Source organism: Dysidea avara, chromosome 2, assembly GCF_963678975.1.
Source record: "Dysidea avara chromosome 2, odDysAvar1.4, whole genome shotgun sequence".
NCBI lineage: Eukaryota > Metazoa > Porifera > Demospongiae > Dictyoceratida > Dysideidae > Dysidea > Dysidea avara.
In genome coordinates, this window is record NC_089273.1 from 47,263,674 (window position 1) to 47,288,210 (window position 24,537).

At 38.0% G+C, this 24,537-nt stretch overlaps 2 protein-coding genes and 2 long non-coding RNA genes across 4 annotated transcripts; 2 read left to right on the plus strand and 2 right to left on the minus strand.

Moving 5' to 3' along the window:
- Nucleotides 1-3,898: 3,898 nt before the first annotated feature.
- LOC136248168 (uncharacterized) lies at nt 3,899-7,240 on the minus strand. The gene is made up of 9 exons (XM_066039982.1): nt 6,427-7,240; nt 6,249-6,326; nt 6,139-6,189; nt 5,991-6,062; nt 5,676-5,926; nt 5,499-5,612; nt 4,935-5,442; nt 4,347-4,483; nt 3,899-3,985 (listed from the first exon to the last, which is right to left on the minus strand). Exons 1-9 carry the CDS (start codon nt 7,238-7,240, stop codon nt 3,899-3,901), a joined length of 2,112 nt encoding a protein of 703 aa, XP_065896054.1.
- A 7,423-nt stretch (nt 7,241-14,663) lies between these two features.
- On the plus strand, nt 14,664-16,088 carry LOC136247490 (uncharacterized). The gene is made up of 3 exons (XM_066039218.1): nt 14,664-14,884; nt 14,948-15,040; nt 15,092-16,088. The coding sequence occupies exons 1-3, from the start codon at nt 14,749-14,751 to the stop codon at nt 15,643-15,645; spliced, it is 783 nt and encodes a 260-aa protein (XP_065895290.1). The 5' UTR covers nt 14,664-14,748; the 3' UTR covers nt 15,646-16,088.
- LOC136247491 (uncharacterized) lies at nt 15,980-16,955 on the minus strand. Its single transcript, XR_010697594.1, has 3 exons — nt 16,595-16,955; nt 16,262-16,398; nt 15,980-16,205 (listed from the first exon to the last, which is right to left on the minus strand). It is a non-coding gene; the product is annotated as an uncharacterized lncRNA (long non-coding RNA).
- A 4,146-nt stretch (nt 16,956-21,101) lies between these two features.
- LOC136246033 (uncharacterized) lies at nt 21,102-21,904 on the plus strand. Its single transcript, XR_010696217.1, has 3 exons — nt 21,102-21,212; nt 21,367-21,451; nt 21,647-21,904. It is a non-coding gene; the product is annotated as an uncharacterized lncRNA (long non-coding RNA).
- The last annotated feature ends 2,633 nt before the right edge of the window (nt 21,905-24,537 follow it).

Sequence of the window (24,537 nt, forward strand, 5' to 3'; positions counted from 1 at the left end):
TTTCTTGACTGATTATCCACATTTTATGGTGATAAGATTGAGATACTCTAATAGAGCAGTCACTTACTCTACTACAGCATTCAGGAAATGCAAATATACTCTAATAAAACAGTCAGCTCTCGAGCATAATCTTGATTTTGAGAGCATAATTTTGAGCATAATAGACTGGATTTTTGAGCACTGCTCAAAAGCATAATTGGCTCAAGTGGTCAATCCTAATGGTGATTATGATAACGGCAATTGGCATGAGTGGGTCTTAATCGTAGTTTCTTCCCCACTGATTGGTACCAAAATGGCTATAGAAGGAAGCGAGGAGACATGATTTTAGTGTATCAGATATTTTGTTTGACCTCTTTATGGTGATTAGGCTTGTACTATAGAAGAAAGTGAGGAGACATGATTTTAGTGTATCAGATATTTCATGGTCTACTTAATATTGATGCTTCATTTTTCTTCTCCCAACTACTTGCACACCTACAAGAGGTCACAAATTCAAATTATATAAGGAGAGTTTTAAAGGGCATACACATTTTCGAACAGGGTAATTGATGACTGGAATAGTTTACTTGATTACATTGTTAATGCTGATTCATTAACTTCATTCAAGAATCTCTTAAATTAACATTGGACTGATTATCATTATTTTTATAATGATTGATTTTTATGCATGTAATTGAGCAGGATTCACAGGCTATGTTTTTTCCTGAAATTAATACTAAAATACTAAAAAGTATTTTAAGTAAGTTTTCACACCAACTTCTTACCTTCCAGAGCATCCACTGTGCAAGTAGCCAACAGCTAAGTTTCCCACTGTTTTAGATAGTTTTTAAACAAGGTTGACTTTATAAGGTGAGCTCCAAAAAGGGAGGGAGGTAGGGGCCCGGAAGGAGGGAAAGAGGCTGTTTAAAAAATTGAAAGGAAGGCGTAGAGATGAATTGCAGTGTAGGCCAAGATTTATGGACCATTCGGGCCTAAAAATGGGCTTAAATGAAGGGAAATTCACAGAACGTGTCTACTCAACACCAAGGAGCTGTACAGCCACATACAGTCACCCCCAGGCTGACTATAGCTCCATTAATGCCCCACACCCCACATACAGATTGCCACTAGGCTTGGGAAAAGCAGCCAGCAAAAGCAGACCACTCAAGTCTATTGATTGTGAAATTAGATACTTTATTCATGTAGCTTTGTGTCCTTGGTGAAAAATCAAATGTGCTGACATGGGCGATAAGACCGGTTTTCCAGACCCAGTCACATATTATATATATTATATATAAATATATAGGCACCAGCCTATTATGCTGGCACGATTTTGAAAGTTTGAAAAAGTAAACAAAAATTATGTGCCCACATGCCCTAATTTTGCAGGTCCAGTCACATTTTAGGCTATTTTCATGACTATGAATTTTTTTTATCATTAGACTTTCTGAGATTACTTAAATCTGGTTTAACTGTACACAGCATGCCATTTTGAAAGCAAACTGCAGCTGGCTTAGTATTTTTTTACAAAATTATGCTTTCTGAGACTGAATTTAAAGACATTATTTTTTGAGTGTTAACTGAGCATGCCATTTAGAAACGCTGGGTAAAATTGGGTTCTCAGATATTGAAGCTATCAGTAGGAATTTTTTAATATGTACCTTATACAGGAGACTTTTAAAAATTTAACTGAAGCAGTTCATAGGCGGTGGAGACGGGGGGGGGGGGGGGGGGGGGGCAGGGGGTCATGTCCCCCCCACTTTTATGGGACACTGTTTGCAAGAAAAGATCGAAATACTCTAATAGAACAGTCAGGATCTGGATACTCTAATAGGGCAGTCATAGTATTCAGAGAAGCAGTGTAGCAAGTTACTTAGTGCTACGTATGTGTAGTTATAAATAAGGAGATATGATTGGTGGAGAGCAGCTATTGTCAGCAGGCTGTGACCTTCTTTTTTTGGTCTTCAGCTTACAGCTAGCCTGGCCCCCTCACTCTTTGGCCTGCTCCACCGCCCTTGTAAAGCATTAATTCTAAGGTTGCATTCGCAATGTTTAATCAGGAAAATTTTTACATATTAAACACTTTGAGATTAAATCTGAGAGCACTTTTGATAAGATTTAGTTTCCCCCTAACAGCCCTAGAATGAACACTGGTTGCTCTACAAGTCGTACCTCGCATTACACACCAGGGAAAATGTGTTATTTTTTGGTGGGGAGTGAGTGCTATATAAAGGGAAAAAGCACAAAATACAACCACAATACAAACTACTCTACAACTAAACTATAAACACAATTAATTACAACAGCGGTTTGGGGAAAGGAAAATTAGAGTCCTCACACTGCAAAGCCCAGTACCGTAAAATCATACGGGCATTGTTCGTCCATAAAGAAACTGAAAGTTGTTGTAACAAATGTTTACAAGCCTGTTTGGTTGACGCACCACTTCTGGCTGTGGTGCGTTCAGTGATGGTACGAAGGGTTTGAAGTGCAAATGGTGACCAAACACCAAAAGTTTCTACAACAAGTAGGACAAAGTCACATCCCACCTCCTCTACAGCATCTTGATGTCTCTGGTCCTTGGCTAACTTACCAATTGCAGCAGCTACCCCAGTACAAGAAGAAAAAGAAATGTGAGAAGGCTGGGTAGTGCTACAAACGGACACATCAAAATATGCTGGACAACCATGCTGAAAATCAGGGTGGTACACATGACAAGTGGGTACCACCCTGATTACCACCCTACCACCCAAGTGTGTACCACCCTTTCAGTGTTTCAGGGTGGTACACCCGGAAAATTGCTAAACGGACACGAGGTAGGCAATGCACAATAATGATAATTTCATTTTTAATAGTTCAATAGAAATACATTGGAGTTGCCTGTTCAAGATGGAATTTTTGCCACTGAACAAAGCAACTCGCTGCAGTACTTCTTCATATGATGGACACGTGCACATTCACGTATACTTTATTTGCCACGATGAGGTAGCTAATCATGACGTTTTAACTGCATTATCACAAAAAAACCCTAAGTGAAAATTTCGAGGAAAATTTACTATGTGGTACAAAATGCTGACCAACATACCTTGTCATCGTTTCTGACGAAATTTTGCTTACTCGTGCAGCATAACACGCGCAACTAGATTAATGATGCAACTAGCTAACCGAATTCATCACTATATGTGTTCCCCAATAAAATCCCCTTATAGCTAGTAGTAGTTAACTAGTGAATACGTAATTCCTTTTGTGACAGGGAATGCCTGCTGGGATTATATGCAACCGCATCACACATTTTTTCTCATTCTTTATGCACCTCAGTATCAAATCGAATGTCAATTATCCCATCCCCACTAGCTCCGTAGTAGGGATTTGACGTATTGCCGCCCGAGCATACCCAGGAGCTTTTGAAGTCGACGTTTAATCGGTATTGGTAAAACCGGGAGGGGAGCGGGAGCGGGAGCGGGAGATTGCTTGGTAAAATCAGGAACCGGGAATCGGGAGATCACGTGTCAATCTTTGCTGTCACAAGTAACACACATACGTAGCTAGAGCGCCTGCTGTGCTGTGACGAAGAAACTAATATAAACTAGTAAATTATGAGCTTGAGGGGAAAAATAGCTATAGCTAGATAAAGTTTGCATGATGGCCGTATATTAAAGGCTTTCATTAGAGCTTTATAGTTATTAGCAGTGAATGCATAAAATTGTATTGTGTGGGTTTTTAGCACAGTAATTCACAAAGTGGCTATTTTAGTGGACATAATATTTCTGAAAGGTAATTTCAGTGAATACATGCAGCAGTTATTTGGCATATTGGATTGTCTTACAATAATGAATGATGAGCAACAGGCCTCCAGTCCTAGCTACATGGTTCTGCCCCAGTCTATACTAAAGTTCATGCACCCTACCAATCTAAAATCCATTCAACTAAACGTGATTAGACTTCCCATCATTGCCAGCAGACTTTCAATGGATAGACTGAAGTACAGTACACCAAGCATAATTATTCTCTGAGTATACAAAACACATTAATAAATCATAAAGTGTTAATTAGCTACAACATACAGTATGTAAAATCAAAGCTGCCTAAAGTAATATGCATATGACCCAGTTTTGTTCTGGAAATCATTAAGTTTAAAAGGTTGAATCCTGTGGCTTCTCATGCCATCATGATATAATGTTTGGCCATACCAGAAGCAAACTGCAGTAAAATGATTGTCACTACAAACACTGCAGCCAGCTAGTTGATATCCATGACCATAATTATATAGTTAAAACTTTTGGAATTGTCAATATTGATCTACCAGTCAAGGACTGGATATCAATCGGGATCATCCAAGGCACTCGATTAAGAAATGACGATGCCATTACCTGTGGTACACCACGGCACTCATAAAATGTTTCTCTGTTTCTGCCAGTTAAATTTAATCGGTCAGTAACTGCATGGAGAGATTCATTTGGTGGTTGGCAATGAAATTCTGCACCACAGTAACCAACCATATCTCCAGCTATAGGAAAAATTTCATTAACGTTATCTAATCCAGAGCTGAAGGAAAATGTAGAAGGGTATTTTGTTACCTCCGTGTTATGATTAGGGCAATGCTCAGAGGTACATTTAAGTTTAATTACCAGTTTCCAGATATGTGTGAACAAGCAAAGACACCTATTATTCTCACCACCAAAACAATCATATTTCAAATTATTCTCCTGAGAAATTGTAAGATTTAATCTTGATTGAAGCAAATGCAAAAATAGTGTTTTTCCTTCATCCAGCTTTCCTTTATTCATCAATACAATTGCTGCTTTGAGAGAGTTCTCAGCTTCACTGTCACCAAAGGTATCCAAGAAAGATTTGTACTGTTTGCAGTGGAGTGACAATATTGTCAGGAAGTTATCAGAAGTGCAAGTGTTGGTGTATTCATTGTGCATCCATGGAAGAGATTCTGGTACAGTATATACATGCACTGCAAACAAAATCGGCATTCCGTTTGGGTATGGTAATGTCACATGCACTCAAACAATACTTATGGAACCAGTTGTCACACTTTGAACAGTTGTACATGTTGAAGTCTCGTTGTGAATTGCCATATAGCGCGGCAGATGTTGATCCATCAACCCATGGTGTTTGGCAGTAGTAAAACAGCTGAACCATCTCTTCTGCTTTCCCGCGATAGTCCTTTTTAACTTGTGAAATGCCATTGACTGTTCCAGTATCATCTTGTTGCAATACTGAAAATAACTGTGGCAAACCTTTAACCAAATCAATGCGCAGTTTTCCCAAATCCGTATCCGGTTGTTTGCAAATGTGCAGGAGCAAAACTGCAGTTATAATCTCGGCTTTTGCATTCTGTTTACTGCTTTGCACTCCAACATGAATGGTATTCACAACTCCAATGTTTGAACGAGTGGCAGTTCCTGCATGATAGTTTAGTTCTGCATAATCAGGGTCACTGTAACTTGATACAACCTACAAAAATATATTGCAGTAAACGCTATCTATGCATGGATATTGTTATATAATACCTCTACTCTTGGTGTTTTATCTTCCTTATCGTTTAAACGTCTCAAAAAGGCTATTTGATTACTCCTTTTCGTCTGAAGTACTGCAATCTTTCCAATGTCAAGATCAGTAACTTCCTAAAGGAATGATAAATTTTAACAGAGGCTACATATTATATGAATGAAGATATAATTACCTACCTTGTCAATGCTTGGTTGCAAAACATAATTGTACAGGAGAATATCTTGACAGACAACATTTAACTCAGATAAGAATCGGTCCCAACAAAATTCTTCATTTAAAAACTTGACTCTTCTTTCACATCTCCTTATTTTAGCACTACTGCTGGCCTTTTCCTTTAATTCTAGCAGAAACTGAGTTAGTGGATGATTTGGTACACAGGCCTCTTGAGGTGGACTTGAATCTGTCTGATGTACAAGGGTTGTGGCACCTAATAAAATTTGCATGTACAAAATTTAACGTAAAAGTGCTACAAAATTTTTAGCATGTCTCACCCTTCAATTTCTTTTTAGGAGCACATGACATCTGTTCTCCATTGCAACAACTATTGTCTGTATCCAGCTGGCCTGCATGTATAAACATTAATAAATAACATGTGTAGTTGTTAAGTACTGTTTTGTGCACATAAACAAGTACACTTACTGTTAGGATGCTTCCATTTCTGGGAACGAGAATGAGATTTGTTTTCTGTGCCTATAAATAGAAAAGTCACTAAATATAGCAACATAAAATAGTATCAACTATATACGTACGTTCTTCCTTGATGCTAACAAAATCTTGGTCATCAGCAACTCCTTCAACAGCTTTTTCTTCTAAGTCTTCTGGTTCTTCTGTAAAATCACAGATACTTAAAAATTGAATTCATAGCAAATAAGCACATTAAAGTTCCAATTGCTACATTATTAAATTAATATGTTTCTATAGCTTTACCTTGTTTTATTTCCTCTGTTGGACAACAGTCCTTTACTCTGGGTGGTTTCCTTCCAGATGGTCGCTCTTTGTTTTTTCTTCTGATTTTTTGCTGTAGCAAGGTCATGTTTGGGTTTGAGAAAGCATCAACATTCTGCCCAATCATTATTTTGCAAGCAAGAATATGATAGCAGACACCTGAAGCTGGACAAGAGCAACTCTCTTTTGGATAAAGTCTGACTGCATATGGTGTAGTACCATCTGTGCCCATAACCATCCAACAGCCAGAATTTACTAATGAAACTTGCTTAATCTGTATAGCTTGATAAGCTAGTCCAAGTTGGCTATTTGGTGGTCTGTTAGTTGTCACATCAGCAGCATTTCTATTCTCATATCCGGTCTCTGTAGAACTGGTTTCATTGCCATTATTCAATTGACAATAAATGTCACCCTTAGCTCTAGCTACAATCTCATCTGGGTTAACCACTTTTGGTAAAATAGGCATCAACGAGGGATCTCGTTGACAAAACAAAAACTCGTCTTTCAGTTGCCACGAACCACATTGATGTGAACCTCGCACAATTTCCCGGTGATAATAACAGCACATTTGAAATATTGAGTAACAAATAATATCAAGTGGCACTTGCTTCCAGTTCTGAAGTCTGTGCAGCACAGCATTCATGGATTCTGATGCATTATTGGTAATTCCATTGTGTGGGTTCACTACACCAGCAGATTTTAGTACCCATATTGACGAAGTCTCTTTGAAAATGGGCAGCAGATTTTTCTCAAAATAGTTACGAACTAATGCTTTGGATTGAAAAGGACCTTCCATTTTAAATTCATCCCAACAATTATCAAATTCTGTTTATGTGGTTTGTTGCATCAATTCCTTCAGTACATTAGCAAAGTAGCTTATTTCACCAGCATTACAATTGGCTTTTTGTTTGAGGTAATAGTGAAGATCTTGTTCTAGGTGGTTCCAGTAATAAACTTGTTGGGCTAGTGGGAACACTGATGAGAAATTGAATTCTCTGTCTGATACAATTATTATCCTTTTTGAAGCTAAAATTGGAGACAACTGACGAATTGCTTCCATGAACTGCATATGGTCTACTTGGTAGCGTCTGGTATGGACTAGAAATCTGAATGGCAGAACAGGAGAGTTTTTAAACATTGTGTGTTTGAAGGTAAGGGTCGACAAGTAGAAATCACCCATATTAAACACAGTGTCATAATGAAGCGTCACAGGTTCTGTGGATAATTTCAAAGCAGTTTCTGGCTCTTCGATTATTGGCTGTCCAATCATTTGGACAATTACATTAGGGTGCACAGAGAATTTTCGTATGAAATCAAGGGGTTCACCTTTTCGATTGTTAAACTTTAGTTGATGACACAAGTGGTACGTGTTAAACATTGCATCATGGGATAGTCTGGTATGTCTATCCACTTCCTTACAAAAATTTCTAACTTGATTTTGATCTCTAGGTGTGAGCACTGCATGTCGAGGTCCACCGCTGCTTTCATTGACTAATTCTTGATAAACAGTTCGATGTGGCTTCATTGAATCTTTCTGTAATATCTAAAAAGCATATGTGACCGGATCTTGGAAAACCTACCTTTTGGGCACAAGCAAACTTTTTGGGAAAACTCAATTGAAAATTTCAACAATTTTTTCAATATTAATTTTTTTTGCACATTTGGATAAAGCAACTATTAAACCTTCTTGCTGTGAAGTTTCACACCCATAGCTTCTTTTTCTTAGGAGATATGGATGATTATATCAGACCATGTAGTAATTTCACATGCGTGGGACAACAATTAACTTACAAATTGGGTGATTTGTTCAGGTGCTGGAATGGCTAAAACTTAGTCTTAGACAATAATACATGGGATTTAATTGCAGAAATGTACCAAAAATACTTCATTAAACTATCAGAAATGTATTTTAAAGTATTCTAGATGGTAAAAATGGAATTATTGGTAAACAAAGTGATTTGTCACCATTTGTCACCCTTGATCACTCACAGAACTCAATACATTGCTATAAAAGTTAGTTTGTAATGTACAGGAGAGAAAATTGGCCATATCTCAGGAATGCTTAAAGATATTAAGCTGAAATTTTGACACAAGATAGATGAGTACCCAGTACCTTATTTAAGCTATAAAACAGAAAATTGACCAATGTGCCAAAAAGGTAGGTTTTCCAAGATCAGGTCACATATTGCATATGATCATACGCACGTTTTGTCTTTAAATCAAATCTCACCACTCAAATAACATTTGCATTCTATAATATAGGCCATTCAAATTTGTAAAAGTACTGGAATTTCATGACATAACCTTCTTGCAGAAAATTTATGTGTCATAAAAGGTAGGCAAATTTTATATGTCCATGTTGCCTCCTTTATAGGTTTGGTAACATATACATATACCAAACCTATAAGGTATATAGCTATTGATAGGTATAGCTATATACCTTATCAATTATACTATGCACATTACACTCAGACGGTCTTTACAATGCAAACTACTATAGCTTATAAATGTGAGTTGATTCACAAGACTTTTTTTGCTCACCTTATCCTTCAAATGTGGTGCTGATCTCACAAAAGACTTGGAATTATTCTTACTGTTCCGATGGCTAAATCCTTGATATAAGGTGTCATCCCCAACGTAGTGTAGCATAAAATGTTGCCCGATACCCCAGAACTCAAATCTTCTGAATCGGTTATCACCCTTTTTATCCACAGAATCAAGATCAATGGTACTACTTTTTTTCTTGAATTCACATCCTCCATGTTTGACACTGTAAGATCCTACATGTACCCATCTGTATTGATCGCACCTATAATAATTGCAATGTACAATTTATTTAATTACTGTATGACTCTAGAAATATAGTTATGTAAACTTGTTTTGTTAAACTGAGACAAGCTAGCTAGCTATATTGTAACTATACTCTTTAATATCTAGACCTAACCTTAGCTTTTTCTTCTCTTGTTCCCATTTGTCCGAATCAGGCCCGAGGTTGTAGATATACAAGCTGCCGCCTTTTGGCTGAACAGGAGGATCTACACTAATCTGTAGCTTTCTACTGATAGCTTTCGAGAAGTAATTATTCGCCTCCGCAGATGTCAAGTTATTGACAGCGTCTTCTACTGCAGGAACACATAGCACATCTTCCTCCATTGTGCATGCGCGGCCGCACTATAGCTACGTGCAACTCTATACTTGCAACGCTATACTTGCAAAATCACGCCTGCCGTTCGTAGCAAGTGAGAGATTTAGTTTGCACGTGATTACAAGTGAGATATTTAGGAGAAGTCGCACGTGATCTCCCGATTCCCGGTTCCTGATTTTACCAAGCAATCTCCCGCTCCCGCTCCCGCTCCCGGTTTTACCAATTCCCCGTTTAATACAGGGTCGTTTAAAGCATTCATTACAACAACAGCAGCAGCTATAGCTACGGGCAAAACACTTTCCAAACATTCAGTATAGCTATTAACGTATTGTTAGCTAGCTAGCTAGCTTAGTATTTGTGAAGAAACGAAGCACAACCCAGCACATCCTGGCGTCCGTAGAAGCGGTATACACTGAGTAGTGCTATCGATCGTTCTTCTCTGATTTCGTCAGTGCTAAGAGGCAAACGTATACCCAACAATAGATTTCTCCTATTCATGGTAAACACGATGGTGCAAGTCTCAACTCTGTGTGCATGTTTGTTACCGTTTTAGTAGTTAAGTGTCTGCAGCTAATTTATTTTCACAACTCTGATCTCTATTGAATTTTCACATGTCGATCTCCAACCAGCATTTCAGGGGCTACCTAAAAGATTCATCAGTTTACCTGCTATAATTAACTTATATTACTATTCTTTTCTCTCACACTCAATTCTACTTTGTAGCCCGGCCTAGCTAGCTGTGTTATTAATTAGTTAATGCACCTTAGCTACTTCAATAGTTTTTGTAACGCATTTCATATACGTGCATAGGCCTACCACTCAATTATTGAGGTATGTACATTATTCAAATTAATTATTTTCTCTGCATACTTACTACACTGTTAAAAACGAAGAGTAACCACCACTCCAAAAAGTTCCCAAATGTAGGAAGGATTTAACTACACCCCTGGAGAGTAACCAACACACTGAAGAGAATAACCATTACTCTGAAGAGTAAGTGACTACCTGCAGAACATGTGTTACTCCTTCAGAGTAATGGTCACTCTCCAAGGGTGTTAAATCCTCCCTATTATGGGAACTCTTTAAGGGTTGTGGTTACTCTTCATTTTAACTGTGTATATACAGTGGCTAAAATACCATGTACAACCATAGATATATACGTTTCCGTAGGCTCTAGCATCTATGATACAACTAGCTGCAAATGTGACTTTTGGTGACCTTTACAGCCATTTTTGCATTGAAAATTTACCATTTCTGTATGTATTTCTCTAAGGCATTATTTTACACTGGTTTCAAATTAAAAATGTCCACCAAAGAAATAACTTGACTTTTATTTGAAGTGAACAGCTCATTCTGCTTCAAAGTTATGACCATTTTTATTAGTGACAAAATTCTTGGAATTTATTTACGCTTGCATGGGGAATTACCAATGAGTAGGTACCTTTGTGGCTAATACAAATAGTCATAGCTTTGAAACAAAATCACCAACCGAGTTGTTACTTCAAGGACAAGACCATTAATTAGATATTTTAACCAAGTAAAATAATGCCTCAGGGAGAAAGGTAAAAAGAAAGAATTTTTAAGGCCAAGTCACCAAAGGTCAAATCTAATATAAAATAAATGTCATTAGGTAAAATTTGTGTGGAAAGTTTCAGACATTATTATCATAGATTTAACCATAGCAACGGTTGCTAGGCAACATTTATTAAATGTGGTAATTGGTCTTTTGCATTGGTTATTTTTTGAATTTCTGTTGCGTAGTAAAAGTTGCTAAAGTTGTCAGATTAATTTGCAATAGGACAAATGGCCATGGAATTCAGGATTAATAGTTCTCACATTGTAACAGGAAGGAAATAGTGCTTGGCTTCGCCTCACAATATTTTACTCCTTCACATCCATCTGTCATATACAAACATACACACACACACACACACACACACACACACACACACACACACACACACACACACATACACACACACACATATACACCATACTTTCATCATAACAGCTTGTAAACCACATACATTTATGTAAAGAATGCTAGATCAAGACTGTCTGATGAAATAAAATGTAACATAAAGAGATACTCTATTTTATTTGATAATATTTAATTTCAGGATTACTAGAGCAATTAATGGTTTTTCTTAGAAGTGTTAGCAAATACACAGAAGATTTACAAGTGCATACAAAAAAGCTGAAGCCATTTTACAATAATAACATAGCCAATGACTTGAGCAGCTGGCAAGTACCATTAAATTTTATGGTGGGCTAACTGGAACATATACCAAGTTTTGATTGTTTTAAAGCTTTGAGTGTAGGTTTCATAGCCAATTATGTACAAGTGTATTTGTAGTTGGGTACCATGAAAAGTTTACATGTGGGCACAAATTGTGTGCAAGATTGACTATATGTGACTGGATTTTGGAAAATCACCCTTATGGGTGCATTATTGATTCAGAGAAAAACATATTTTAATAATTTAAAGCTTTGTTACTCACCAGCCTTGGCAGCCACAAGTTTGGATTTTCAGCAAAGATGCACAACCTTTAAGAGCAGCTAGTGACCAAGGTAATCCCTGTAGAGTTTCCCGCCATTTTAGATAGGTTTTTTCAGCAGTGTTGCTGTATCACGAGTCCTCAAAAAGGGGTGGCGGGGCGGGCAAGAGATAGATAGGGTCCGCAACGCGAAAAATCGATATCCTCCATTCAACTACCCAACTATTGTCATGTGTTAGGCTAAGTGTAACTTGAATAACACCAGCGTGGCAGCCAAGTTTGTCACTTTCTTCTGGTAGAAAACGATACAAATGTCTTAAAATCACGTGATTTTTAGCTGCAGAGGTTCGTAGGGTTCTTCGTATGCCACGATATTCACTCTCAACATTGTTCAAGTAGTCTATCATCAACTCAAAGTATTGGTGGTTTGATTTTATAGGTCAGTTTCTGGTGGCAGCACGATCTATGCAGCTTTTTGACGACAGACAAAATGTTTCTTCCTCTGGAGCACAGGACAAGCAGAGCAGCAACTGCGCCGTGGGTCAGCAATGACCAGTACTAGGTAAAGTACCTGCATGCGGAGTATGGTTATAATTGAAGCTTGTTAGCCATCTGGCTGAGCCATCTATATGCTGAAATTCGGCCAAAATGACGCGATTTTTGCAAACAAATACCAGAATGGTTGATACATCAGTGAGACAGTCTCCAACAGCAAGGATACGAAGCTTATAAACACCTAACAATACGGCTATCTCGCCCAGTAAACGCATAGAGCAATCCAGTGCATGAAATAGGCACTCACGTGATTGAAATTCAAATTACGGAAATACCCATGAAATCGCTTTCATTTCTGAATAGGAACCATGCAATGTGCTCCTTTTGTAAATATTTGTGTTAATTGTTCACTCAGACGTGGTCTGGGCCAGTGCAGGTGTGTTTTGTACTATGATGGTATCGTACTACATTTTATTGATAAGGACATCAATATCACAAGGTCACTGGTTGGACGGATGCTGGATGATGCCTCGAAGGTTTGTATGACTGCATCCCAGAGGATTTTTATGGCAAGGGATTGCCGAGAGTGGTTGTGATAATGTACTTGTAATTTAATATTTTTGTTTTGTTTTGTAATTGTTGTTTTTGTTTGTAATTGTAATTACTTTTCTCCCTTGCCATGCCCACGTTGGTATCACTTGATCACCAGCCTTGTGGTCGCATGTGACCGAGGGTTACTGAATTTGTAAATGTATATACATGTCTCATTTATTATGATGGTTTCAACAAAGTAGGAAAAGTCTTAGACTGCTGGGCTAGTCGAGATGCTGAACCTAACGCACACAAACTGATTGTCACTTGATTCCAAGTGATTTTAAGGTCATTGGAATAGATTATAGTTGTATTTTCGGAGATTTGAATATCAATCACGTGAGTGCCTATTTCATGCATTGGACTGCTCTATGCGTTTACTGGGCGAGATAGCCGTATTGTTAGGTGTTTATAAGCTTCGTATCCTTGCTGTTGGAGACTGTCTCACTGATGTATCAACCATTCTGGTATTTGTTCGCAAAAATCGCGTCATTTTGACCGAATTTCAGCATATAGATGGCTCAGCCAGATGGCTAACAAGCTTCAATTATAACCATACTCCGCATGCAGGTACTTTACCTAGTACTGGTCATTGCTGACCCACGGCGCAGTTGCTGCTCTGCTTGTCCTGTGCTCCAGAGGAAGAAACATTTTGTTTGTCGTCAAAAAGCTGCACAGATCGTGCTGCCACCAGAAACTGACCAATAAAATCAAATCACCAATACTTTGAGTTGATGATAGACTACTTGGACAATGTTGAGAGTGAATATCGTGGCATACGAAGAACCCTACGAACCTCTGCAGCTAAAAATCACGTGATTTTAAGACATTTGTATCGTTTTCTACCAGAAGAAAGTAACAAACTTGGCTGCCACGCTGGTGTTATTCAAGTTACACTTAGCCTAGCACATGACAATAGTTAGGTAGTTGATTGGAGGATATCGATTTTTCGCATTGCGGACCCTAAGATAGATTACAAAATGGACGAGAATGGTAAATTAAGGCACTAGACCACAAAACAGCCTGTCAGAGGCAGAGAATAGACTGAATTCTCACAAAACAGATATACATCACACATTCAGGTCCCTGCTCGTCTGTCCAGAGTGCATGGACCCCCAAAGCACTTCCCTGTTGTTGACAGACCTGTACAGACGTTTGGGGTGGTTATACAGGCCGTCAGAGAATGGTCCACCAAAAACAGACCAGACAAGTTGAAGGCGAAATTGATATAGAAATTGTTAGCCTGATAGTGCAGCAACTTCATGCTTGTATTATCTCACTTTGCCTTTTGCACCCATATGGTTGATTTTGCTAAATCTGGTCACATATATTCAAGCATAATATTTAGTCCATATTAAATATTCCTGGCACCTTTAACCCTTAAACGCGCACGCGAATTTACGAAATATTGCACTGAAATCGCAAGGGCCATTTAAGTGGTCCTCCATATTTGGCACAGAGGTGCGCGCGCTAGGATTACGTGATCATGAAACGGTTTAGTGCAACGGAAAGCCACGTTTCTGGGCTTTAATTCGAGCTCAAGAACTTTGTGCTGTGATTAAAGATAAGCGAGATATGGATGAAAATACTGTTGTTGATCAACTTTTCTATAGCAACGCCGACGATGACTGGAACAACTCGGACAAAGAGGACTCTTTTGTCCATGGAGAAGACTCTTTTGTCCTTGATAGGCTTACCAGGGAACAAGACGGTAAAATGGCGGACAGATGAATCGGTCCTATCACTTCGCCTCGCACTTCGCCTGCCATTATAGATGATTATGGCGATGTGGAAGAAAATGATCGTGAGGAAGAGTTCAGCAAGGACGAAGAAGACATCGAGGAAGAAACAAACAATGATTATGAAGGTATAATGCTTTTCACATGTTTTATAACTTGAGTCCTGCTTCTTCTAATAGCTGATGTGAGATATTCTGAAGGTCATGATGAGTCAAGCCATCCTGGACCATCTGGGCTACATAGTGGAGTGAGTGATGGTGGGATGGGTAGCCTGGAAACTGAATACCCCTGTAGTGGTTCTCCTGTGGCTTACCATGGCTCTCCTGTTAGTTCTTTCCTGCGCTCTCGTTCTTCTCCACATGCCCCATTTTCACCTAGTGATAGAGGCAGGGACTACTCACCATTTCCATCTGATCCTTTGTCTGGTAGAAATAGAGGGAGAGGTAGAGGAAGGGGAACTGTGTCTCCAATGGATCTTGTGCCTAGTCGAGGTAGGAGGAAAGGTACTGGTAGGGGTAGAGGTACCGGTAGGGGTAGGGATTTGGCTATCGATAATGCTTATACTCTAGAGTGCTGTTTCACACCTGTCAATGATCGTAGACCATCAAAAGCTTTAGGGAGCAACTGGCTACTAAACTTTTATGCCAACATGGCTCACGCCAGCATGGAGGACGTCAATCACAGGCTCTTCCACCTCAATGGCCTGCGAGGCTTGAGGAACGCCATTTCATAGAGAACCTTGGGACTGACGGTGACTGTGCAGTGTGTTCTGACCGGAAGACACATAGAAAACGTACTAAGTATGGCTGCGTAAATTGTGGAATGGTTCATTTGTGCCTTGAAAATTGTTTTAAGATATACCACACCAAGGAAAACTATAAATAAATAAGGGGTGTATGCTATTTACTGTGTCTTAGACTTTTTACAGGTTCAGCTGATGTATATAGTTTAGATGCGTTGACAGTATTATCTGTTTAGTTATGTACACAGCTGTTTGTAATTCAGGTTTTTCTACTATTGTGGTTTTTTCTCTGAAATCACTTGGATCGGTGGTTTCTAAATGAGGCAAACCCTTTACTGAGTAAAGATCCCAGCTCTTTAGTGTATATAGTTCATGTACATTTTATGTTTGAAAAGTTTTTCAAATTCTAATGCTAATAATAATACTTTGTTTGATGAACAGTGCATGATAAAATGGATTGCTGTTGGTATTTGATTGACCGGTCACCAGAATACGTCTTGGCAGCATGTTGAAACGCCACAGTGATTGTGTTGGAGTTCTTTGTTACATGCCTACAGGGTAAAAATAATTATGAGAATACGACAATTTTTTTTCAATTCACAACTACCTGAGAGTTGTAGCTATGTCACTGGAATTTCACCACCTTGTATCAAGGGTACCACCCTTTCTAAACACCAAGTGTTGAGGCGAATGGACAGAGGAGCTGCCTACCATGATGATTATTTCCAAATGATGCGCGTATTGCTGTGGATAAATGGAGAAGTATGATTGATAAAAACATAATAATAATATTGGATAAACCCCAGGTTATCCACCGTCTGTGTACCAAGTTACAAGCTGATACATCAAGGATTTTCACAGTTACAGTCGTGTAAAGACGTGCGGTTACTTCGCACAATTGTGTGAATACCACAAGTTTTTTTCTAAAATTCATAAATACCTGAGAGTTGCAGCTATGTCAATGGAATTTCACCACCTTGTATCAAGGGTACAACTCTTTCTCGACACCAAGTATTGAGGCGAATCGCCAACGGAGCCACCTACCATGACGGTTATTTCCAAGTAATGCGCATATTACTTCGGATAAATAGAAAAGCATTAATGATAAACAATTGATAGTCACGATGGGTAAACCCCAGGGTATCCACCATCTGTGTACCAAGTTTCAAGTTGATACGTCGAGGATTTTCAGAGATACAGCCTTGTAAAGACGCGCGATTATTTTCGCGAAAGTAAGCATAAACTTTCGTGCGTTTTCGGTGTAATAAATAATAGGGCCATTATAATGGCCTTTGCGCGTTTAAGGGTGGCAACTTGCTAGCTTAGCTAATGGTCAAGAATATGTAGTCACACGCATCCCTTTAGGCACTAAAAGTTCTGGCAAAGGTTTAGATATCACTTCTTTTTGTATCATAAGTCACAAAGCTGGCCATATGACTTTGATGCTGCTTCCTTTTAACTTATAAGGAATTGTGGAAGAAAGGAAGTAATTGTGTGTATAGATAGCTTTTGTCTGATGAAATATTTGTATATTTAACACTGAATGATGATTATCACATACTGTAGTTAATAAGGTGACTTCTTACATAACTGAACTGTAGCTGAAACTCTCATTGTTTGTAGCTGAACTCTTTTCAGGGTGATTTGTTTCTAGCTGAACTCTCTACAGGATGATTTGTTTCTATCTGAACTCTCTACACGATAATTTCTTTGTAGCTGAAATCGCTGCAATGTGACTTGTTCAATCTGAACTCTCTACAGGGTGGCTGAATTCTCTACAGGGTGATTTGTTTGCAACTGAACTCTCTACAAGATGATTTGCTTCTAGCTGATCTCTCTATATTGTAACTTGATTATAGCTGAACTCTCTACAGGATGGTTTCTTTGTAGCTGATCTCTCTACGGGTGACTTGTTTCTAGCTGATATCTCTACACGGTGACTTGTTTCTAGCTGATCTCTGGATGATTTGTTTCTAGCTGATCTCTCTACACGGTGACTTGTTTCTAGCTGAACTCTCTATAGGGTTTTCTGTTTGCAATTGAACTCTCTGCAGGATGGTTTCTTTGTAGCTGCTCTCTCTATGGGGTGACTTGTTTCTAGCTGATCTCTCTACAGGTTTCTGGCTGAACTCTTTACAGATGATTTGTTTGCAGCTGAATTCTTTATATGATGGTTTCTTTGTAGCTGAGCTCTGTACAAGGTAACTTCTTCTAACTGATCTCTCTATAGGGTGACTTGTTTGTTGCTGAACTATCTGCAGGATGATTTGTTTACAGTTGAACTCTCTACAATGTGATCCTTCTAGCCGATCTCTCTACAGGATGACTTTTTCTAGCTGAACTCTGTAGAGAATGATCTGTTCATAGCTGCACTCTCTACAGGGTGATATGTTTGCAGCTGAACTCTCTACATGGTGGTTTCTTTGTAACTAAACTCTCTATAAGGTGATGTCTTGTAGCTAATCTTTCTACTGGATGACTAATTGTTTCTAGCTGATCTCTCTATAGAGTTATAACTTTCTCTATAGAGTTATAACATGTTTGTATAGCTGAACTCTTTACAGGGTGGCTTTTTGATTGGTTGCCGAACTCTCCAGCTACACAGTGACTTGTTTGTAGGTGAACTCTCTACAGAGTGACTTACTTGTAGCTGAACATTGCATAAAGTAACTTGCTTGTAGCTGATCTAGATGAACCCTCTACTGGGTAGCTTTTTTGTAGATGAACCCTTTTTGCAGTGACTTGTTTGTAGCTGAATTCTCTACAGAGTGACTTGTTGTCTCTACAAGGTGACTTGTTTATAGCTGAATTCTCTTCAGTGTGACTTATAATGTTCTGAATCTCTACAGCAACATATTTGTAGCTGAACTCTCTACAGGGTGACTTGCTTGTAGCTGAATTGTCTATAAGATTAACTGTTTGTAGCTGAACTCCCTATAGAATAACTTACATAATTCTATAGTGGAGCAGTGTTGGGCAAGTTACTTTGTAAAAGTAACTAGTTACATATTAAATATTACTTGCAACTGAATTTAGTTACAGTTACATATTACCCATAAAATAAAGTAACTATAATGATATTACATATTATATTACTTTGTGTCCACAGCCTTAAGCTGTCACGTGTGAAAATACCACTTTATCACGTGACATGATTGCGTTGTTGGACATTGTGCAAATCTTGTGCCACAAGGGGACATGATTTCAAACTTTTTAAACCTCATGCCCAAAAGAATGTTCGAAGTAAATTATTTTCAGTAAGAACCATCAATTCATGGAATAATTTACCCAATTATGTAGTGTCGTCTAATTCTACTGACAATTTTAAAATTTTGATTGATAACTTTTATTCTTAATGTAATTGTTTATTGTAATGAGCAGGACTCACAGGCATAATGCCTTTTTCTCTGTATTTAATAATAATAATAATAATAATAATAATAAGTAAGAAGCTGGTGAATAAGCTTCATTCAGTAAGCTTCGTTACTTGGTTGTGGCTAGGAGTTACTCAGAGGATAACTAATGACATAGTAACTTAGTTACTTGTAGTAATAATGTTCTATACCATATGCGTATTTTGTACCATACGCGTATGGTACATTCCATATGCGTATGGTACATACCATATGCGTATACGCGTACGGTACAACCATACGCGTATGGTACGGAAAATCGTACCATCTGAGTATAGCTAACCTGGTATGCGTATAATATCAAGCAGAAGGTTTTGCACTGCCGTATACCTATTGACTATGCCTGATGGCACTCAGCTGCTTTCATTTCTGTTCGGGGAAGAGGGAGGGGAGGAGCTAGTCTTTCTGTTCATTTCATTTCATCAAAGTATATCTGACATTTCATCAAAGTATCTGACAGTTCCACAAAATACATGCAATAGAGCCATCACCCATATAATTATGATGGTTTATGTAAGCACCTGTGGATTATTTTCTTGATGTCTTCTGACTTTTGTACATATTGATTTATTGCCTCGTCCTGCTGTCTACTGCCTTATTTGTCATGGATTTCCATCTTGCATTTTTATAATAAATGACTTCATTTATCCACAGTGTAATTGATTTGAAAGTACACAAGCTGGTATACTGTATGCGTTCTTTAGAATAGTTGAGTTAAAATGACCAGATTTGCGAAAAGGTACCTTTTCCACACATTTTACATACCAGCAAACAAAATGATGTAACACTTGACTCCTTACACTGACAAACTTGCTCTTAGTATCAAAATGCAGATAGATACTAGTAGCTACTGTACACTCATAGATAATTGCATGCAGGCATGCGCAATTATAAGGTATATGTTCAAAAACTTATGAAACCCCTAATTTCAAAATATGCATGGGTCAAATTTTGTCTGTGAAAAAGGTACCTTTTTGCAAATCCAGTCACAAATTATTTAGCTGTTGCATAGCAACTGCACACACTGACAACGTGTGGTAAATTTTAATTTTTGTTTCTTCTTCCACACAGTACATTGTGGCTGCAACTGCTACACATATTATATTGCTTCTTATTGGATTCATGATCCATTGTTGATACAATGAAAATTCAAAAACTAGGCCATTATTACAAATGCTACTCCTCCTTCATATCTATAATAGAGTTAATGATGTATTGTAATGATGTGACATGATGTAATATAATGTAATTTATGCATACCTGTAACATTAATATTGTGTACTGTAGTTGTAACAGTTAGTTGTTATTGTGTACTTTCAGTTATTGATTAATAATATTATATACAGTAGTCTGTTTTGCCTATAAATGGTCTGCCTACACTTCCCTACAATTAGAACAATACCCACACATAATATTTATGTGTTTACAAATACTCCTGAAGATACTCAAAGATTATAGTACAATAATTAAAAGCTATATAGAGCGATATTACCCAAAACTCTACTAGGGGTTTCTCTATACTTGTATATATGAACTTTGTAAAAATGTGTTTGGGTTTAAAGGTGCCCAATTATCCCTTCAACATAAAACAAGAGCAGTATGCTCCTTGTCTTACTCAGAAACTGAAATTTGAAGTTTAATCTTCTAAAGCATTATTTAGGACAAAAGACATTCATTTCTTTTAGGCTGTAGAATTGTGCCAGCATATTGATATTCATGATTTTTCAATGAATATAACTGGAATGCATAGTGATATAAACGCTAAGCCAGTAGAGGTAGCATTGTAGCTAAATATAAACATAAGATTTTGATATAATTATCCATATACTGCATTCTGATTGGTTACAACATAGCAACCATATTAAATAATTTGCATCCATTGGCAAATGGAGCCAATTTTTTCAGGCATATATATATATATATTATTTCATTAAATATTTTATTCTATTGTTGCTACATATCTATCGTTTACCTTTAATTTGTTAGTACACTAGCTTCCACTTAAAAATGGATATTTATGCCTGGCGGCACTAAAGGTGTGTTGAACAGACAATTTTAATCAGATGAGCTCGAGAAGTACAATGTATAATGATTGCTCAAACAGAGGAAGACCTGGAGAATGCTGATACAATAACATTGAGGGAGGTAGCAAAGAGATATAACTGTAGAGAAAGTAATGTTTTTAGTTTGCAAATTAATGTAAATCTGCATGGCTGTAATCTGCTTAATATAGCAATACTATACTCTAAGACTGATGTGCATAGTAATTAATTGTGCAATAAATTTTTTTAAACTGTAGTTTGCTGAATCTTTGCTATTGAATGAGGCATGTACATTGCCTGCTGAGATGAAGTAGGAAAACATAACATGGCAGAGATTTTATGGTGAGTTTATGAGTTCTAATGTATAGTTCAGTAATGAATGTATATTAAGTAGCATTGTTTTATTATTGTTAAGTGCGTTGTATAGCTACTCGCTACTTACTGTCATGCTTGTGGATGGGAAGACAATGTGTTTAGCTACTCTTATCTGAATGTACTCTTTAAAGTTAACAACATCCACATTAATTTGTGCTGTAGGTCCAGTGTGATGAATATACTATTTACAGTATGTATAAACAAGAAAAGTAAGTAAACAAGAAATTGGATCCTCAAAAGAAGAAGAGTGTACATATAGTATATAAAAATGCAAATACAGTGAGGAGCCATGTTGCACAACTGATGACACTTACGAAGTTCATTTTTCCAGCTATTAGCTTTGCACAAGCAGTATAATTATGTATAATTCAGTTAGAACTTACTAGCTACCATGCATGTTGTAATTGCTCTCCTTGCTTATTTACCCAATTCTGTTCAGTTATCCACTCTTATAATTGAGTATATATATATAAGACCATCTGCATGCTTCTGATAGCTACTGTATAAAGTAGCATACATGCACAGTACCATTTATGTAAAGTTCTGCAGACAAAGTGAGATCATGTACATAAGATTTAGGTACATTAGTATAGGACTATAGTGGGAAATGCATGGGCATGCATGGCAAGGATAAAATGCATGCAGTGTGCTGATGAATAAATTTATAGTTACAGCTCAGTAGTAAGTAGATTATTGTGTTGTGTTCTAAGTTTGCTCAGCTTGAAATGCTTGTAAAGACAGCCCATTGTAGCTAGGTGATAGCAAGGCTAGAAGATACTGAGAAAAGGCATAATACGCATATGGTACGTACCATAAGCGTATGTCTATACCGTACGCGTATGGTACGGAAAATCGTACCGTACGCGTACGGTACAAAATACGCATATGGTAGGTATAGAACAATAGTATTACGTAATATTAGACTCGTTACAGTAACTATATTACTTAGGTAACCCGTTACCTTTGTAAGTAAAGCAACTTGAGTTATATTACCCGTTTCATAGCGTATTCCGTTAGGCCACTCCAAATAAATTCTCTGTTTCCCGTCCTGGGTTCAAGCATATTTGCATGCGAGCGGGCGGTTCATTTCCATTATTCATTATAAGATTGGCAGCTTTTCAAACCATTATTTACCTGGCACAACCATAAAAAACTGCATGACTGCATGCTTATAACTTCACCTTAAGCTTGTTCCTTCCTTTTTAAGTTGCAAAATAACACAAACGTGAAGTTTGTGCCGACTTGATAGCACTGCTGACACGTGAGCTGACATGGTTCAAGTGAGCCTGTCAGTATGCAACAATAACCGGAAAATAATGGAAGAATACGGAATAATGGAATATTTAGAGCTGACAGTAACTAGATGCGGGCGGTGGACGGGAAACAGAGAATTTATTTGGAGTGGCCTTATATTATTATTTTATTTACCACAAAAGTAATAATATTACGTAACGCGCTACTTAATATAACGCGTTACTCCCAACACTGTTAAATGTAGTAAGTTATAAACGTAGCTGAATGCTCTATTAGGGTGACTGTTCTATTAGAGTATCTCGATCTCGCATGTGCTACACGTAGTTGGCTTTGGAATCAGAACTCAGTGGTTTGTACTCCGATTCTTCTGTTCTACAGCAAGGACTTTCTATGATAATTATTCCAGCTACACACCGATTTTCAGCTCACTGCTCTAAGCAGTTTTCCTGGTAGGCGTGAAAACTAATAGTTTTTTATTCATAAAAATCAATCGCGTGATTGTGACACAGGTTGGGTTTTGTGTCATATCTCGGTTGCCTTTAACTGGATCCTTTCAAACCACTAAAAGGCACTCCTACGTTGGTTACTCCATCTACATAGCAATTTTCAGCTCATTCCTCCAAGCGGTTTACCCTATGGGCGTGACAGACCTTCGACCTTATTTTACGCAAATAATCGGTCATAACGGCGTGACTGTTCATCAGATTCCTACCAAACTTGGTAATGAGATTCGCCTTAATGAGCCCTTTACTTGAGCCAAATTTCAGTCCGATTGGAGTACGTATTCGTGTTTTATGGCGGATTTTGCAAAGTGTGCAAAAAAAAGTAGAAGGGAAAAAACGAAGAAAAAACCCCAAACTTTGGCCGCTCGTATCTCGGAAATGGCTTGAGCGATTTTCTTCAAATTTGGAAGTGGACTCTCCTATCTAGCCGGCACTTCTGCAGGAACGTTGGTTTCAATCGGATAAGGAATCACGGAGCTACAAAGGTGTAAAATCGTGTTTACTTTCTTCCTGTAAATATACTCACGGTGTGGCGCGCCGGCTTCTTGGGCCGCTGTCTTGATATAATATTAATACGTACCTTATACAGGAGACTTAAAAAGTTAAACTGAAGCATTAATTTTGCATTCGCAATGTTTAACCAGGGAAATTTTTACATATTAAAATTTTTACATATTAAACGCTTTGAGATTAAATCTGAGAGCACTTTTGATAAGTTTTAGTTCCCCTAACAGCCCTAGAATGATCAGATCGAACACCAGCATGCTTCTTTTAAACTTATCATCATGTCGGAAAAAGGGGGATTGGCTCACGAAGCCACAGTTTTCTATAAGCGTCTGGATTCCCTCCTATCGGCTAAGTGGGGTGATATAGTCCTGGGTTGGCTTCGGTGTTGTCTTGGCTTTTCTCTGCTCCACTCGGCTATTCAGTACATTCGAGGTGCGCGTTCATCCATTGGTGGTTACACTAGGGCTCCACCACCAATGGATTTAGTGCAAGTGAAGTCCCACTTGTCAGAGTAACATGCTGGCTGTGTTACTCTGTTTTTTCTTTTGTCTTTTAAAGTTGTCCAGCACGTGCCTTTGTGCTGGGGGTGGTAGGCAAGGGCAGTCCATTAAGCCCGGGTTAGAAAAAATTTTAAAAAATCAAAACAAAAAAAATTCGAACACTGGTTGCCGGCTCTACACGTCGTACCTCGCGTCACACACTCGGAAAGTTGCTAAACGGACACGAGGTAGGCAAGACACAATAATTTATTTCATTTTTAATAGTTCAATAGAAATACATTTGACTTGC